The 16,628-nt window shown below is 30.7% G+C and overlaps 1 protein-coding gene across 1 annotated transcript; it reads right to left on the reverse strand.

Moving 5' to 3' along the window:
* Nucleotides 1-8,789: 8,789 nt before the first annotated feature.
* On the reverse strand, nucleotides 8,790-16,190 carry LOC130666216 (mediator of RNA polymerase II transcription subunit 23). The gene is made up of 3 exons (XM_057467013.1): nucleotides 15,920-16,190; nucleotides 15,603-15,847; nucleotides 8,790-12,751 (listed from the first exon to the last, which is right to left on the reverse strand). Exons 1-3 carry the CDS (start codon nucleotides 15,962-15,964, stop codon nucleotides 8,962-8,964), a joined length of 4,080 nt encoding a protein of 1,359 aa, XP_057322996.1. The 5' UTR covers nucleotides 15,965-16,190; the 3' UTR covers nucleotides 8,790-8,961.
* Nucleotides 16,191-16,628: the final 438 nt, after the last annotated feature.

Below are 16,628 nucleotides of genomic sequence, written 5' to 3' on the forward strand. Positions count from 1 at the left end.
TATGACCTAAAAAAAAATATCCAACACAAACAGGCTCTTAATTTTCACATTAAACCGTGCCAAAATCATTTTATATTTCCCATTTAAATAACATGGGACTTTTAGACTTTTGACTCTTAATTTTTTTTCTCAGAAACAAATGAGAGTAAAAATTTGATCGAAGCATATTCTGATAGGAAATTGAACGTGCTACAAAAAAGTTTTCTTATGGATTTTCGATAAAATAACTCCTTCAAAGGTTATTTAACGTTAAACTTGTGTTTGTTATCAATCCTATAATATTTTTAATTCTATTTTTATTTTTACCGTTTTTGGCTATAAAATCGTTAAAACATAAGATAATTATTATTATCACTAGAGTACCGATGATCATTTATGTAGATTTCATGACCTAAACAGAAAATCAAGGAAAAAAAAAAATTGTTTTATGAGAAGTAATAGAAATAACATACCTTTCCTCATACAGACGAACTTTAAAATGAATTAATGGAAAGTGGTGAAATAAAACTGTAAAAACTTCTTTGTCTATAATGTTATAAGCAGATTTATTATCATTTTTGCTTCCTTTATAATTTTTTGTTAAGAAAGCTATGGTCGCATTAGGATATTTTGTTTTGTACTCATTTACAACTTGAATCAAATATTGTTTTTGGTCTTCTCTCGTTGTTAAAATGTTGATATACTCTTAAGTTAATTTAATTGGTCTTTCGGTGACATCATTAATTACTTGTAAATTGTTTACAATTCGTAAGTAAATTCGGATTACTTACAATTTTTTGAAAGATTTAACATGGATAGAAATTTTTTGAAATTAGATGTGAAACGTGGGCGGGCAATAACCACTATTTAGAAGGCTTTCGAAAGAAAGCAAAAATGATAATAAATCTGCTTATAATATTATAGACAAAGAAGTTTTTACAGTTTTATTTCACCACTTTCCATTAATTCATTTTAAAGTTCGTCTGTATGAGGAAAGGTATGTTATTTCTATTATTTCTCATAAAACAATGTTTTTTTCCCTTGATTTTCTGTTTAGGCCATGAAATCTACATAAATGATCATCGGTACTCTAGTGATAATAATAATTATCTTTTATTTCAACGACTTTATAGCCAAAAACGGTAAAAATGAAAATAGAATTAAAAATATTATAGGATTAATAACAAACAAGTTTACCGTTAAATAACTTTTGAAGGAGTTATTTTATCGAAAATCCATAAGAAAACTTATTTGAATGATTCAAACTATTCGAATGATTCGAACTATTCGAGACGAATAATTCGTAAATTTGAATATTCGCACACTCCCACTTCCTAGGACCTTAAAACGTCGACATCTGATGAAATTTCAATTTTCGCATATCGGGGTAAAAACAATAACTTCCCGCTAAGAAAATCAACGATTTTCTTAGCGGGAAGTTAAAAAAAATCTATCGACTGGATTTTAACGAAACTTACGGAGATCGGAAGAGAAAAAAAAAGTACAGAATACGCCTTTTGAAGTTTTTCCAAAAAATCAAGTTTAGGGGGCAAACAACCCTCAAGTAAATCTACATTGACCACCAAGAAAACATCAGTATTTTTATTAGCTTTGGTTTTAATTCATCGATAATTATTTTTTCATACATTTTTAGCAGTGAGGACATGATAATATTTTTTTTTTTATATTTTACTTACCTTATTACCTTTAATTCTACAAGGAAGATATCTCGAGTGGTCACCCCTGATTTCACTGCCGCGGAAATATGTTATTCTACATAAAAATCGAAGAGACTAGAACTTCGGAAGAGTATATAAATAAAAGGCCATTTGGCAGTCGAAATGGAAGTAGATTTCTCATTATTTGATTATTTTAAGCTTTCAAATTAAAATTAATTACAAAATAAAATTTTTATTGACACTGAATAATTCTCAAGGCGATAGAACAAAAAAAATGGTCAAAATTCTAAGTTAAATGCCAAAAATTGGAGCTAACTGATTCATCTTCAACAGAACGTTAAATGATAAACTAATTGTTTGGTGAAAAATTGTACAGGGTTAAATTGTTAGGGGAGCGCGAGGTCGCCCCGGTCACCCAAATTTTGAAAAGTCTATCATATAATAGATTTTGAATTTAATTTAATTTTATACTCTCATTGAATTAGAGGTAATCAATTAGCCCTAACGTTAAAAATTAATTACTTATTAATAATAATTAATAAGTAAAAAATTGATCGACTTTTGATCTAAAAATCAAGGACATTATCATAAGGTTTTTTATATCTTTTACCAGAAGAAAAGAGCTTATAATTGATATGTATATAATCTACAGACAATTCTTAATCCATTTTAATTTTTATAAAAGTATAATTTTCAATCCTTTTTTTTTAATTCAGTTTATTTTCTCAAAAATTAGTTGGGGTCGTACCGATCAAAAATATGGGGTCACAACGGTCAATTCGTTCACTTGTTTTTTCGACTGACAATTCGTGTGATTGTTTAGTAAAAATATTAACCAATATCTTATTTAATAAGCAATTAATCAAAGTAAGCTTTTTTAAAATTTAAGCTAAAAATTTTTTTGTTCATCAGGGGCATTTTCTTCTACAACATCGTAACATTTTTGTTACAATATTAATGAACAAATAAATAAATTATAGATGCCTTGTAAACGAGTACGGAAAACGGAAAAAAGTTAAATGTTGTTAAATATTATTGCACACCTCAAGCGCGAAAGCGCAGGTGTGCTTTATGGACGGTTTTTTTTATTCGACTATTTTACTCACATAAAAATCTTTCTACACTATTTTTTACATTTTTTTCTTTACTTTGCCAACTTTACCCAACACGTAAATTCATGAATTTTTAATTCATCAAATATTTCTATTTACTTTTATACTTTCATTTTTAAGTATGTGTCTTTGGTTCTCTAGATTCCATAGAATAAGAAACGTCTGTTTTATGATCTAATAAGGATAATTCGAAAAATTTTGCAGGTTTATTTCTTAGCTGACCGGGGCGACCCCACGCTCCCCTAGTATTTGTTAAGAATACTAATGAACATTTATCTAATAATGAACAAACATACTAGGAAATCTTGATAATGTATGATAAAAAAACATTGTATCGAATAAAATTATTGTTATAGGGAAAGAGGAGGCAAAATGGGCCTCCCAAAATTTTTAACATGGAAAGTGTTTGGGGTAGGGAGAGGGGCAAAATTGTACACTGAGGAAAAATGGGCCATTGAGGCAAAGTGGTCCCCCCAAAATTTTTAACATGAAAAGTCTTGGGAGGGGGGTAAAATGAACTGCCTTGACTTTGAAAACCTACGAATATTTTGTTTCCAAACGGGTTCTTAAAGTTTTTTTATGCTAAATACATAGCAAAAAGTTTCAAAACATAAAACAAGCGAGAAACATACATTGAGTTTTGTTGCGGGCTCGTTTAACCCAACTTTTCAGGATTTTTCAATTTTGATAGACACAGCACATTAACACCAAAAACTCAGCAGAAGGAAAAAAAAAGTGAAACAAGCTGAAAAACTCACATTAAAAACGTTTTTTGAGGGGGCCCATTTTGCCCCACATTTTTTAATTTTTTATTTTTAATGGACAGAACAAATTAAGGTCAAATACTTGGCAAGGGAGTAAAAAAAAGTAAAACAAGTAAAAAAATCTTGGCGTCGGTTGGCCCTGCGGGCCAGCCCCAAAACTTCCCGCTATTTTCGAGCTCATAAAGCTCGAAAACACTAGTGCGGATACATTTTCGAGCTCGAAAATGCTTTTACATGCAATTGTTTGTTTATGAGCCTTTTAAGCTCTAACAAGTTACGTTTTATGTTAAAGTTTGCAAATTTAGGAATCGAAAATCATTAATGAACATGCGATTTTTAAATTTTTAGTCCTGATTATGTTCAATAAAATAAAGTGAGATAGAAATCAACGCCAGTAATAAAAATAAAGATTTAAATGAGTTTTGACTCAGATCAGAGCTAAATATATAAAATATCCGCGAAAAATATTAAAAACTGTGTTTTTTCAATTTTTTTGTTGATAATATGATTCAAACTAAAGAACGAGTTGCATGAAATTATATGGAGATCGAAAGAAACCATAAATAGTCTAGTCAACATGTGCCTTTTAGGTCAAAATTTATTATTCGCCTCGGAAAATTATGATCGAGGTGTCTTTCGATTCGTCATCGCATCTACAACTTTTTGAAAAATTTGGAGTAGCGCTTGCAAAAATTACAATAGTTATAAACAATTTAGTAAAAAAAAAAAAAGGGTTTGGTTTTTTGCGAATATCTCAAAAAGTATGTAACAGGGTAAAATTATAAATTATCCCCTAATTATTATTAATAATCGACTGGGTGTCGTGAATGAGTACCGCCATTCACACATTATAGAATTGTAAGTTTAGCTATAGTGAGTAAGTGAAATAGGGGAAGGTGGAGGAAATTAATTAATGTAACGGGGCTGTTAGACCCACCTCCATTCGACGGGAGGCCGATACCTCGTCCTTTTGGACATACTCGCGCTACGTGGTCCCTATTTATATAATCAACACCACCATATATTATAAAAGCGAAATATGAACATAAGCTCACATTAGCTTACCCATTAGGCATGCATTGCATGTGGGTGCCTCACCAACAACCACCACGAGTCCGACCTCATTTGGACCCAAACACTCCTCCCATCTCAGAAAATAGAGAGACTCTGGTCGAAGTGAGGTTTGGAATGGATCCCCCATGGTACCATACTCCAGCTCTGGTCAACTGCTTGCATAGATTAGAAGTGGGACGCAAGTTCTCCCCATACCCTATGTAAAGGGCTACTCCACTTGTGCCTTTCGGGTTCCCAACAAGCAATTATCCGCTTGTTAATCCCCTGATAGATTTTCTACTATCCCCGAGCTAGTTGCACACTAATTATTCAAGCCAAATTACAGTAAAGAGAACATCGGGGGACTGGGGAAGGCGGAGGGGAGAAAGAAGAAGGACTGATTAACTTCATCAAAGGTAAGGGAAAGGAAAAACCCGTCTGGTGACAATCGACTATAAAAAGAGCCGCCAAATCGTTCGGCGAACAGTGAATGCTCGCTACTGAATAGGTAGCATCTCCGAGAGCACAAGTAACGAGGCGGTTACGCCAGTTACACGAGACTGAGCGAGGTGGTTACGCCAGCTAAGTAACCAGAGAGTAGCGAGGCGGTTACGCCAGCATCTCCACATATTAACCTCAGAGGATAGCGAGGCAGAGACGCCAGCACCAGGTACCAGGGTAGTAGTCCAGGAAGGCGTGGGACCTAAGGTAATACGAAAATCGAGGCAGAGTCGCCCGATTCGATTTGACACTTTCACATTGAGAGTCCAGGGGACTTGCGTGGAGGTATCACCAGGTGTTGAGAGTCCTGGGACTTACACCTCGAGTATTAAAAATAGTAGCGTGGGGTGTGTGTATCACAATTTAATTATTGGTTTAATAAATAATTTAGTAACAATTTGAGAGCAAATTCCTTATCCACCTTTCCTTTAAGAACTTAAGATAACTGATAAGAATTTATTCCGGTGCTGGGAGACCGAGTAAAATACTCCCAGTGGCGCCCTTTAATAAGGCCGTCAGAGTGACAGTTCAACTCCTGAGGGAGAAGTTCCCCGTCATAAGTATTCAAAATTTTTGAAATTTGAAAAAAAGATCCAAAAAGAGAAAGAAATTTCCTAAAAAAAGTCCTACCTCCGGGAATTTTAGGACAAATATTTATAATTTTTCTAGAGTGTTGAAAATACGGCCGCAAACGGGAACTCTCACTTGCGTAAGCTCCGCCTACTTCGGACCTTTAATAAAAAAATATTATTTAAACTTATTAAATATGAAAATTAAGAAATGAAAATATTCAGGAACCTACAGGATAGATCAATGAACAATAATCCGGCGATCAAAAATTTTTATCGCGATTTTTCAATTAGTTATCCATTAATTAATTAACAATTTTTTGTAGCACGAACATCAACATTGAAAGTGGGATAATTGTTAAACTATTAATCTGGGATTTTTTTCCATTCATGGAGCTATTTTACAAAGGCTATAGAATAGATTCCCGTTGGAAAAATTAAAAAATTGTTAATTTTCACTTCGTTATTAACAATTAACTTATGTTAAAAGTTGTCAACCTTGATTAAACATTGAAAAAAATATTTTTTTTATAATATTGCTATTGGTCCGTTTTCTTATGATCATAAGCTACTTAAAAATGATTTTTAATAATTGTTATCCCACACTGTTTAAGAAATTGTTATAAACAAATGCGTTGTCTATAAGATAATTAAAAAATTTTTTTTCATAACGTAATCTTTGATGAAAATTATGATCTTTAAAAAACCCTGATTAAACAAAATGATTAAAAAAATTTGTTTTTTAATCATTTTAAATACTTTTTAATCCTTCAAATCATTTCTAATCCTGTCTCTTATGGACATTTAACGTGTGAAATCATTTTTAATCATTTTGTTTAATCAGGGAAAAAACCGTTTCTTAAAAAAATTTTTTTATTACTTAAAAACGCATTTGTTAATTAACTATTTTTTTTTACCACTTGTTATGAAAATTGTTATTCATCTTGCTCTTCGATGTCTGGAAAAAATTTTTTATTTTTATTCAAATTTTAATTGCTTATACAATAAATAATTTGTTGTAAACAATCGAATTTTTTATTTATATTTTTTTTTACTCTAAAAAATGCAACAAAAACAGCCCAGTATCAGTTTTTGGAAAAAAATTGATTTTTTCGATTTTTTATTTAATTTCAAGTTCTCTCGTATATTCAAACTTACCTTTCGCACCGGCTTTTCTTTATTTATTATTAATATTACTTATAAGCTATTGCAGGTACAACAAATTCATCCAGACTTTTTTTCTAAATTAGCTACTCCATAAATTTATTACCAAACTAAAGCTATAACGTAATTATTTATATGATTTTTTTGCAATTATTTATAAAAATTCAAGGAAAAAATTTTTTTTTTGTTTTTAAAATCGAAATATCTCATTAACTATAACAGATACGACAAAAGTTACTTTTATCTTTTTAACTTCCCGCTAAGAAAAATGTCAATTTTCAAAAATTCGGGAAGTTATTGGTTTCGGTCCGATTTACGAAAATCGAATTTTCATCAGATGTCGACGTTTTGAGGTCCTAGGAAGCTATTCTGACTAATTTCAAGATGATGTCAGAGTCTATGTATGTATGTATGTATGTACGTACGTACGTATGTAAATATCTGTATCTTTTGAACGGATGAACCGATTTTAAACTTTAAGGTGTCATTCGACGCGGCTTGTCAATATCTTAAAGCTGTAAGAAATTGAGCTTGATCAGTAGGGCTCGTTCAGAGATATTCCAAAAATAAATTTTTTTCAAAAATGTTTTTTTTGATAAATTTTAATCTGCTCGATGGATTGATTCCAAAATCGACTGGGCTCTGAAGCTTTAGAAGCCGCGTCGAATGCCACCTCAACCATTAAAATCGGCTCATTCGTTCAAGAGAAACCGTTGTCGAAAGAATTAAAAAAAAAAATTTTTTTTATTTTTTCTGAGATAAGCTAATTTAGCTTTACTTAAATTAAATAAAAATTATTTCCATCAATTCTACGAATTCTTGAGACAAAATTATATATTCTTGAAAATTAATAATATACGTTCTTGTATCAAGTAAATATTCTTAATAAAAGTATTTTTTTTTTCTCAGTGTAATGTTTTTGAAGAGTTATTAACATGGCAAATATTCTCGATTGGCTGATCTAAAGTTTTTTTATGTGTAAACTAATACTTGATGAAATATCATAAAAATTTTTCCGATTTACGGGTCTAAAATTCTTTTATGTCTACTCGTATTCGAAAAAATTAGCGTTAAGATTTTAGTGACTATGGAATTTCTTTCTCTAGTTGGTAGCTACTATCATTTCCCTCCAACATCTTTAAGATAGAGATTTCTTTTTAATTTATTATTATTACTTTTACTATTACTATTTATTATTATCACGATCATAATATTACTATGAAATTTACTAAAAACTAATACTATTAAAATAAAAAATACTTGTGAATAAAAAAGTACTATTGAAATTTCTATTAAAAATATACATTAATTACAAGATTTCAATTTTTGAGCTCTTTTCAATTTTTTTACTGTCTCGTTAGAAATTTTTAATCATTATATTATGAATAAAAAGTGAATCCTAAATCAAGTCTTAATATTAATATTTAAAGGTCGCTCAGGAACATGATCCTTGTTGAAGTTAAAAACTTTCGAAATTCTTGAGCGACCTTTAAAAATTCATATTTTGAGTTGAAATTTTGAGGGACTTGATAATTTTTGGTGTATCAATATCTGCCGCAACGAGAAAAAAAATTTTAAAAAAAGAAAGAATCGAATTGTCATGATTTTTGGAATTTTTGAGATTCGTGAGCGATCTTTAAAAAATTTTTTAGAGAGGGTTCTTAAATCAATGAAAGCTTACAAATTTTCATGCGAGATTGAAAAAAAAAAATTAGTCGGTTTTTTTACGCCACCCTAATATATAATCATATATAACTATACATGATTAGGTAAAATCATTTTTTCCCGGGTAGAGATAAAAAGGAGTTTTTATTTTTTTCTTATCAACCTTTGGGGTGATGACTTTTTTTTATTCTGGGGAGTGTTTGCGGGTGACATCATAAACCATCAACCGAATTTGCACTAACTTTCGAGAAATGTCTCCTATTTCGGAGCTTCGACTGGACTAGTGTAGAAAAAAAATTAAAATACAATAGAAATATATATAATTTAATATTTTTTAATTTATTACAATTTAAATTATTTATCAACTGAACAATGAATTTTAATTAAAATAGAGTAAGAAAACACTGAATAAAATTTTCTTAGTTTACGTTTAATACAATATTATTTAAAAAAACTAAATCTATATGATACATAATTAATTTGAGTTAATTTCATCGATACTTAAATGAGCAATAAACCTAAGCCTCATTTGCAATGCTGGTCTAAGTCTTCGAATAATACACTCTACGTCAGTTTTCATCATATCTCCAACGAACATATATTTAATATGATAAAGAAGATCACAAACTGGATCCATATATTTAAGGGTAGTTTGAGTTTTATCGACTTGTTCTAACATTTCGTATAAACTTACTGATAATTCGACTATACAACGCGGTCGTTCTACATTGAATCGCGCCAAAGTAGGTCCAATTAAGTGACAAGCAAATATTAATTGCTCTTCACTATTGACAACGGGCTGGAGTTTTTCTTTGATAAGTTGCGGCATAGTAGTTATTTGTCCAACACCAGCATGATGCCATATTGAATGAGCGATGGCTAACATATAAGAATACTTATTTTCCATCAAACAATTATGTGTATTATCAAAATTAAACATTTGAAATGGTGTAAGATTATTATACTGCCATTTTTCTAATCCCGGACTGTTAACAGTTTCAACAATACGATCATAAAAAGCAGTCCAATAGCATTCAGGTAATGCTGTCATAAGCAACCCAACGCAATTAATCCACAGATGAATCTCTTTTGGAGCTATAACGGTGTATCCTTTAGCAACGACATCTAAAAGACTGTCAGCAACAAGATTTGGCGCAACAGGAACTGCCATTAATTCAACACATGTCACATACAGAACATGTGCCGCAGGATTTGGAAATTCATTGAATCTCCAGTCAACTGATGGGAAGTGCGGCATTCCTGCCATTGTTTCAACCATTCTTCTGACTAAACGAATATAATAATCTAATTCCGGAATCCAAGAGACAGCTTCATCAGGAGATCGTGTCATATAATGTAAAAAAGGTTCAGATAAAGCCCAAGTAGGTGCTCTAATTTCTCTCAGCGATCCAAGCACAGCAGCGACCAGGCGTCGCTTCAAAGACGGCCGATCGCGCAATTTATTTTCATAGTAATGAAGGGTATTGTATAAATAAGTAACAGGGCGATCGTGAAATTTATATAGACATCCTAAATGATCTAAAAGAATTTCTAAACTTTTACTTACTTGAGGAATCTCTAAGAATTTATGTACAACAATGTCAAAAACAGGCAAAAATCTCAAACAAACGTTACCAAAATAAACAGGTAAGCTTTGATATTGACTTGGGCCACCGCTTGTTTGATCCATTATTCCTTCTGGCGCAAAAGTCTCTGGAAATTTCCGATGGAACGCTAAATGTTTTTCATGCCAATTGGATTGCTTCCAATGCTCCGGTGAGTTTTCCTTAACAAACTCTTGAACTCGATTACGAAATTCAGCAGCTTTTAGTAACAATAATTGAATAATGAAGAAACAAACTTGTGCTTCATTACCCTCTTGAGTTCTTAAGGCTAAACACAATACAAGTCGATCAATGGTTACAATATTATATTTCCAAATCATATGATTTATTGTGTCAACACATTTGTTGACATGTTGTCCTCCTCCAACACTATTAGCAAATTCAAACACCAAATAATCACAAAACTTTCGTAAATGAGCGGATAAAGCTCTGGCACCTATTCGTTCTAAAATTTTATAAGCGATCGGACTTATTCTGTCCGTTTCAAGAATCATTTTCCATAAAAGACAGAGAAACAATGGCGGAGTACCTGGTACTGAAAAATGAGCAATTATATCATTTTCATTGCTCATGGATGCCCAATTTCTGTATTCTTCTTCAACCGCTTTTTTTATTTGCTGTTTATTCTCCCAAGGAACACTATTCTGTTGGAAAAATTCACTTAGCACTGGAGGAAAGCATTGGAGCGTATGGTTTGCCCATGAATGAGGAGTATTTTGCATAATAGTATTTAATAATTCTTTACACCACGTTCCACTCAAAGAATCTGCACCAGTACTTGTAATGTGCATTGACCTGGCAAGAGTAAGCACTAAAGCACGATTGAGTTCTTCTGATTCCGAAGACACTAAAGTTTTTGGCTCAGATAAAAATCTAGACAGTTGAGGCTGAACTTCAGATGATCCTAAACCTGTTATCATTCTCAAAGCCGTACTTTCAACACATAAATGCAATTGAGTTTGATTTGTCTGAGGTACTGCAGCTAGACTGTGAAGATGAGAAAGTATTTGAACTCTGTAATGAGGCTGAATATGATGCATCCTATAGCTGAACATTTCCAATAGTGTATACAAAGTTCCCCAAGCGTGAGATTTGAATACTTGAGGCAGTAACTGACTTATAAATCCTTTTATTCCAAGACTTTCTATCTCAGTATAAACTAAAAGTCTACTGTAAGTTTCTACAAGAGCAGGTGCTAACGGCATGTTACTTTTTGACTGTGCTAGTTTTATAACATGAGTAACAATACTGTGAATGAGGCTCATCTTGGAATGTACTGTCAGAGAGTCAAGAATCGACATAGATAGAGGAGTAATTGGTCCTGTTGCTAGAGCTGCATTATTCTGTAAATTTGTTGGTAATGGTTGTTGTGGCTGGCTCTTCTGCGTACCCAAAACTGTGTCAACAAGCGTAGCCATAGGTCTGCTAAAATATTCTTGATAAGTAGAGTAAGCATTGCAAAGAAGAGCAATTCTATAGTCTGGTCCCATACAAAGTGACGAGTTCGGCATAACCAAGTGTTGAAGAAATTCGTGATGATTTTTCAATGCTATAGGAATTGGTCGATGAATATTAGCATGCTCCAATTGCGCTTTCTTTAATAAGTGAATCCATATACACGTCATAGCCATTTGATGAGTACAAAGAGCTTGATTGAAATCTGGTACAGGAAGTGGCTCTTTTTCTGGGTATAAAAGATCATAAAGTTTCAATACTGGTAAAAAATTAGCCAAAGGATTTCGCTGAATGCTTCCAGAAATAAATTGTAGTAGTACCCACATTAAATGATCTCTACCTTTTCGTAAATCTCTTGCCGCAAGTTTTTCATGAATTGCCATTACAATGCTTGGAAAACAAGCGAATTGAAAGAGAATAAAGTAAATTAATTGAGATGAAAGGTGTAACCATACCCAGTGATTCGCTACAGTTCCATCAATTCCTTCGGTTGACTGTGTGGTATCATTTTCGGATCTCTCCATTGCAAGAATAACAAGCTCTACCATTTGTTCTTCCAATGCTACACATCGTTGTTTGTGTTGCTTTTGAAGACCGAGCATTGAACAAACCATATCACGACTATAAGGCTGTTCTAAAACGTAACGAAGTAAATCTGTTTGAGGTTTCAGCAGTTCAGCGTCATAAGGAAGATTTCCTTTGAGGGAAAACTTTAATGATGTTGGATCCAATAACCAGGGATTTATCAAATGGTCAGCATATCCTGTATGCTCGACAACTGGAAGCATTTTTGAATGCCCTATTATTGATACCATTTGTGCTACTGGACGAAAACTCTCGACGAAACTTGACATAAGTCTTGCTAACTTCCAATGAGGCCAATTTTTATTCTCCGGATATACTTTTTGAATTTCAGTTACAATAAAATAACTTGGTAAAAGACAAGCACTTCTATCAAATATATTTTCAAATACGTGTTCGAGAGTTTTAAGTTGCGGCTGTACTGAAGCATTTAATTTTGCTGGAATTGTCTGAGCCTTTTCTATACAACCTTTCATTACTTCTCGTACGCCTTTGTAATCTACTCCACCAATTATTTTTTTTATCAATGTAAAACATTCAACCCAAAAGTCTTGGAGCTCATATACTAATTTATCGCAGCTCAAAATTGATTCACACACCATTCTAGAGAAAAAAAAAACATATTTTATTTTTAAAATTAATGCAATCTCGATTTTTTTACACTGAGAGAAAAAAACATTAAATTCACGTAATTGTTTATCTTGTTTCCATAAGTGTCGAAATTAGTAATTTTTTTCCTTAATCAAATTGATAGTTCTTATTTTACTTCACTTTAGTAATAAATTTCTAGAAGCATCAATTACTTAAGGCAACCAAATATTTCGAAAATTTAGTTGATAAATTCTCAAATTTATTACAATTAAAAAGCTCAATAAATCAATCCTTTGGTTAAATAAAAAAAAAGGAATTGAAGGAACATATGATTAAAAATTAAAAAAAATTTTTTTTTATAATAAAATGAATATTTGTCATTGATGTTGAAAAAAATATAAAATATTTTAATTTTTTCTAGAGTTACATCTATAAACTATTAAATATTTAAATTTTATTATTTTGTTGTGTAAATTAATATTTAAGATGACAAACATTGATGAAGAACTTAAGAGTTTATTAAAAAGATGACTTCCAATAAGCCACCGTGGCTCAGCACCACAAGTCTCGAGTGATCGGTCTAAGTTCGAATCTTAAAAATGTTTGTTAAGGTAAAAAACTAATCTGAATAACATTAGATAAAAAAAAAGGTATGTTTAATTATATTTTTTTGACAAAGTTAAATTTTTTTGTTAGTATTAAGCTATTAAATATGGGTGGTTATCAGTAAAATCTAGAAGAGTGTATTATATGGCTTGTTACTTCTATAAATTATTAGAATTTGGAAAACCTCTTTATCTGCGTGAGCTATTCATTGTTGATATTGATACAAGACGTTCTGAAAGACGAGCTGTTAAGAAAAACAATGTAAATTATAAAATGCCATATTTTTCTTCTGTGCTATGAGCCATCATTTGTAGTATCAATTATACGTCTTTGGCAAGAGTTCCCCCTAGATGTAATTCAATCAGGAAGTATTGAAATTTCCAAAAATAAGATGTATGATTATCTACTAAATCTAGATTTTAATTAACGAAATTTGTAACGGCGTATTATTGAACTTTATATCGCTCATAATCTATTGTATTTTTGTCAGTATGACTGATTGATTGTTCGTATCATTGATGTTTGATCACTTAAAATTTTTATACTACACAGTAAAAAATATTGTGCATTTGTGTCGAAAACGGTTTGTGTTAAAAATTGTAGTGTGTTAAACTAACACAAAGTTTGTGTCACTTTATTTTCTAACATAAAAAATGTGCTATACACTCTTTATTAACACATTTTGTGTGTTACTGTGGAATTCTTTGCGCCCTATTGTGGCGATATTTCAACATAATCTTTGTGTTAAAAAGGGGTTACACAAAGTTTGTGTCGAAATTTTAACACAAATTTCGTGTCAACCGTTTTTAACACACAAACTGTGTTGATTTTACACAATATTTTTTACTGTGTACTTTTGTAAGATCATCTGTATAATTACACTTTGCCATTTAGCCTCTGCTTTGGCATGAAAAATTCAATAAATGGAAAAAAATAAATAAATAAATAAATAAATAAATAAAATACTTGAATAAAGTAATTATTCAACTTGACTAAAAAAAATAATTGTTTGGCACTATTTAAGTAACTAATCTTTCATTATAACTGGCTGTAACTTTTGGAATTTGTTTCCAATCAAGGCTACTTCATCAGCAACACTTGATGATTTTCGTAATAGGTGCTATTCGCATTGCACTTTTCTATTTTCCATAAGAATAACATAGAAAAAATTTTTTTTGCGTCTTCTGATTTTTATAAGTAGCTAACGATGCGTCATAGGAATAATTGGCAAGCACATTTTTGTAGGTAATTGAATGCTCTACAAAAAAAGTTTCTTATCATTTTTTGATAAATTTATTTGTTCAAAAGTTATTTGAGGTTGAAGTCGAATTCATATTAAATTTTGACATCTTCTTATTTTTCCGGCGAAACTATCAGACCTATTACAAAATATCGTAGGACCTTTTTTGTAGACGATTTTATTCCCTACAAGTTATTTCTAATAAAGTTTTTTTGAATTCCGCATTGTTTTCTAGTTATTTTTATTTTAATGTCAAGCTCTTAAAATCGATCAGAAGACTATTATTTATGAGCTTGACATTGAAATTAAAATAACTAGAAAACAATGCGGAATTCAAAAAAACTTTATTGGAAATAACTTGTAAGGAATAAAATCGTCTACAAAAAAGGTCCTACGATATTTTGTAATAGGTCTGATAGTTTCGCCGGAAAAATAAGATCTCAAAATTTAATATGAATTCGACTTCAACCTCAAATAACTTTTGAACAAATAGATTTACCAATAAATGATAAGAAACTTTTTTTGTAGAGCATTCAATTCCCTACAAAAATATGCCTACCAATTATTCCTATGACGCATCGTTAGCTACTTATAAAAATCAGAAGACGCAAAAAAAATTTTTTCTGTTATTGTTATGGAAAATAGAAAAGTGCAATGCGGAACCTCTTAATGTTCATATTAAGAGCTCAAACTTTCTCAGTATTTTTTTTTCACCATTTCCAACAATATTCTCGATGTAATGAAAAGAAAAAAAAAATTAGTCGATTTATTTGATACACCCTGGTAAATATATTTATATAACAATTTGTTACATAAATATATACGTGATTATAAATGAATATGTACTTCAAAACTTTAGGTATTATCTGTTTATAATCACAAGGAACAATGCTTCATGATCGAATGATTAAATGAACAAATAAATAAAATACTTAAGTCATGCATTTGTTCTTTAAAATATGAATTTCTTTCTCTCAATGTAATCTTGATTTTTTAGGTAGTGAAAAATAATATCACCTTGCTGGTAAAACATTATTGACAACTAAATTCTCTAAGAGACCAAGTAAAAGTTGCAATCGTTTATGATTTGTCATTCCAGCAGCTAAAATTAGAAACTGTTTTACTGCAAGTTCTTGTTGATCTGCGGGCAATTTCAACATCGCAGAACTCAATTCTGCTTGCCATCCTTTTATTTTTTCCGTTTCACTGTTAAGATTATGAACTAAGACGCAGCTGAAAGCTTCTTCAATTGCTTCTACTTTCTATTAAAATAAATTATTATTTTTTTTTTAATAAAAATATTACATTGTTATGAAAAAAATATATCTACTTACCAATATATCATTAACGATTATAGAAATTTGAGATTCTCCACTCATTTTAAATTATTTTTTGTTTTTAAATTCAGGTTTAAATTTAATAACCTATAAAATTTTGCCGCACAATTAAAAAAAAATTGAGTATCTTACATGCTGCTATGAATTTTTATAAATATTTCTTCGAGTTATTGTTCATTTGCAAATGAAAATTTTAACAAATTACTTTCAATAGCTAAACCATTCAAAAAAGTTATTTTAATGCATCAAATATTTTTAAAAAGATAACATAAAAGTATATGCACAATGACACATTTGTATGTAAAATATAAAAACTGTAGTTTGTTGCTAAAATATAAATTAAAATTGTAAGACTATAGCGCTTTCCTCGATGAAAATGTGCCACCTGTTAATGAATTAATGAACTTGAGATCCATAAATAGGCGCGCATTTAAATTTCATTTGAAATTATATATTATCTTACAACACTAATTGCGTCTTATCAATATTTAGTCAATAATTTAAATAATAAATCGTCGTGGCACATACTTATTAAATTATATATTTTTATTATAAGAAACTTTGAATAAATAGATAAATAAATAAATCTTTATTTTGTATTCAGAGAAATATAAATACAGTTGAGTGGTCTTGGAACGTTTCCTGTCACCCGATACTTAAAACCTAAACAAAACACACGCATAAAAATCATGAATAGGCCCTTGTT

Source organism: Microplitis mediator, chromosome 1 (genome assembly GCF_029852145.1).
Source record: "Microplitis mediator isolate UGA2020A chromosome 1, iyMicMedi2.1, whole genome shotgun sequence".
NCBI classification, from domain to species: Eukaryota; Metazoa; Arthropoda; class Insecta; order Hymenoptera; family Braconidae; genus Microplitis; species Microplitis mediator.